This window comes from Notolepis coatsorum, assembly GCF_963971535.1.
Source record: "Notolepis coatsorum genome assembly, chromosome: 3".
Classification (NCBI taxonomy): domain Eukaryota; kingdom Metazoa; phylum Chordata; class Actinopteri; order Aulopiformes; family Paralepididae; genus Notolepis; species Notolepis coatsorum.
In genome coordinates, this window is record NC_140167.1 from 176,369,875 (window position 1) to 176,373,247 (window position 3,373).

At 42.4% G+C, this 3,373-nt stretch overlaps 1 protein-coding gene across 1 annotated transcript; it reads right to left on the bottom strand.

Annotated features, from left to right (window-relative positions):
• Positions 1 to 735: 735 nt before the first annotated feature.
• Positions 736 to 1,364, bottom strand: LOC311224626 (gamma-crystallin M2-like; the record flags this gene model as incomplete). The annotated part of the gene is made up of 2 exons (XM_084309666.1): positions 1,122 to 1,364; positions 736 to 1,023 (listed from the first exon to the last, which is right to left on the bottom strand). Exons 1-2 carry the CDS (start codon positions 1,314 to 1,316, stop codon positions 736 to 738), a joined length of 483 nt encoding a protein of 160 aa, XP_084165792.1. The 5' UTR covers positions 1,317 to 1,364.
• Between the last annotated feature and the right edge of the window lie 2,009 nt (positions 1,365 to 3,373).

A 3,373-nucleotide genomic window follows, 5' to 3' on the forward strand; every position in this document is an offset into this window, starting at 1 on the left:
CTTAACTATTGATATCCGTGCCTGTACTGAGTTTTTAAGTTTTGCCCACCTATCAAGGTCATCTTGGATTTTGTTTTGGATTTTTGTGTAATTGTGCTTCACCGTTTGTCTTTTCTCCCCATTTTTATATTTTTCTCCCATCCCAATTTCATATTATCCTATTCTTCCATCCCCTGTCTCGAACGTTGCTAGACCATGCCTCCCACTGGTCGGCTGCAATGTGGACAAAGCCTTGCATTACGTGTCCCCTCCGGTACACGAGGAGGCAGCCGGCGCATCTTTTCACCTGCACAGCGCAATCTCTCAGTGGCGAGGAGTAACTTGTGGGAGGCTCACGCTGCCCCCGATACTTCCTGATTCTGCTGTACAGGCGCACCAACCGACCTGTAGGAGTCGCTGTCCACAACGTCCGATCCCCACCCACCGGCTTTCCCACCCCCTTAATACTGCCAATTGTATTCGTATGAACGACCAGCCAAGCCGGAAGCAACGCCGAGAGCTGGGCTCGAACCCAGCATCTCCTGCGTTAGTGGCGAGCGCCTTGCCCACTGCGCCACTTAGCCGCCCTACTCTGCATAATTCCATAAATGAAACAAGAATGGTTGACCTGTTATCTACAATGTGTATATACTACAGTATCTACTACAGTATGTCAGCATGTTTAAGTGAAGCAAGGCAACAATTAAATAATTGTTTGTCAAAAAAAGGTTTTAATCATTTTGTTTACAGGTGGCTTTACATGTCCATGATACGCTTCATGCTCTGGAACCTCATGCCGCTCTGGCCACTCTGGCCCATCTGCATCTCCCTGAAGTTCCTGTACTCGCCGGGCCTCATGTACATCATCTTTCCTCTGTATTGGGGCTGCTCGTACATCAGCCAGTGGCCATCCATCACGTTGCAGGACTGGCAGTCGGACATACGGTGACGCTCCATGGTGGAGTCACAGTCGTCCATCAGCTCCATAGACTGACCTCCGAAGTTCTCCCTCTCGTAGATCTTCATCCTGAACTGTCCCCTGTGCTGCTTGGATGAAAAAGACGGGTTGTGGTATTGGACTTCACATTGGAGTACATTAAGTTGAAATGATAAGAAATTAGATATTAGAACTCAAATCCTACCATGGGGATCATACGGCAAGACTTGATGCAGTCCCTCATGCCCATCATGCTCATGTAGTCGGAGTACTCTCCCCTCCTCATGAAGTACTGGTTTCCCTGGTAGTTGGGGCGGTCATACACCATGAAGGAGCCGCTCTCCACCCTGCAGGAGTGGCACTTGTTCAGGTAGGAGGACATGTCGGAGCAGTCGCTCATGCACTCATAGGAACGACCCTGGAAGTTCCTGTCCTCGTAGAAGGTGATCTGAAAATGAGCAGGAATCATTAATGAATAATATTTTTTTTCATTTCAGTAATGAAGACAATGATTCATATCTATGCATATGTATGTATTAAAATGTATATATAATTATTATGATTGATTATTGATCTATATACAGTATATAACATATGAAAATATGAGGTAGGGTGACGGTGTTTACCTTGCCGTTAGTCATGATGGTGGTGGTTCTTCAGAGTGGTATAGCTACACTGATGTCCTCTCTGTTTTACCTCTTACTTTTATACCTGACCAAACCCAAAGAATCTGTGGCCCCCATTGTGCAAAGCCCTGACCCAGCAACATGGTATAGAGGCCTATAGAGTGAAGGGCGTTCGTCACGTATCCATGTGACTGGATTCCCTAGAAGACCTTAGAATAGATTGTTCTATAGGGAAGACAATACAATGCATTATACAATGGGCCCTTCTACATATTTCAGAACATACTGCATGATATTTTGTGTGGTATGTTAGAGAGGCGCATCCATGCTTGTGCATGTGTTTATATCCCAATATAATATCCCAATATGTAACATAATAAATAATCAGCTAAGTAACATTGTTCCTCATCTGAAAGAGTTCTTGCTGACCTGTTGTACAGAACAGTTTGGCCAACAATGTCAGCTAAATGACTAAATGTAAATGTAATTTTCTTAGCTGAATGTTTTTATCCACCATTGTATGGTGTTTATCCACCATAAATAAAATGTACCTAAACTGCATTATCTGTCAATTACACCAAACACAATTTCAAATACAAATGGATCCTTAATTAAACTATTTAAACCCATTTAATAGTTACTGTAATCAGTGTTTGCAGTGTTCATGGGATAATCTTAATTATGGTTTAAAGAGTTGGCTCTCATCATCATCAGAAATCCTTGAGATACAACAGTAGAACAAAATATCTACTTTAATGAATATAATATATTTAGTTTAGTTAGGTTTTAACAACTTTATTATAAATATGCTTCCTCGTAAAATATATCCTCTTTTGGATTGTGATTACAGACCCAGAACAATCTGTCACTACAGTATTACCAGACATTAAAGTGCTTAAATCACTTACTGTATGCTACTTTAATCTTTCTAAATTTCAAGTTTCTCTTGTGACAAAGAAGTGACATTTGGTCAATTGTAATGATAGACCATAATGTTTGCTGTACATTATATTCATGACAATGATGAGGAAGAGGCGGATAATGATGATAAGGAGGATTATTAGGAGTATAATGATAATAGTGAAAATGATAATGACGGCGATGAGGATGATGAAGAAGAGGATTAAAGTGGTATTTTTGTTAAAGTGGTCTATTGTTAAAATGATAGCTCTATATTTCAACAGCCATCACTGATAATGCTTTAAATAATTTAAAATAATCTCCAAAGTTAAAGCATTAAACTTTAACGCCGTAGGCGTTAGAGGGCGCTATAAGACCGTCTGCCAGCTCAGACACACTCAGAACAGTATGCACAAGGTGCCCCGCTGAATTATGAATGGCAATAGCGATTAAAAGAAATACCGTGAGAAAAACGTAGATCTACGTTTCCGGCACTCAACCGTCGGGCGACAGAAACGTAGTTCTACGTTAACGGCACTCGGTTAAAGATTATTTTTTTGGCATTTTATTGCTTTATTGGACAGACCCGGCAGAGAGGAAGGATGGGAGAAGATATGGGGAAGAGACATTCGGCAAAGGTAGCCGGGTCCGGGAGTCGAACCCGGGACGGCCGCATTGCACTGCACTGCGTTACGTGGTGCGCCACCCTGGCATTCCCTTTCTTTTTATATAACTTGTTCGTTCACCTTCCTCCTGGTATAAGCATGTGATCAAGCAGTTATATATCGTATTTGCTTTCGCGTCCCGCTCTGAGCCTTATGAGATACCCCTTATCTCCTATGATACCTATTGTATCTCCCAACGAAACAACTACATGCACCCCACCTGTATGGGGCCCCGCCCCCATGGTGGCACAGCCCACATAACCGTG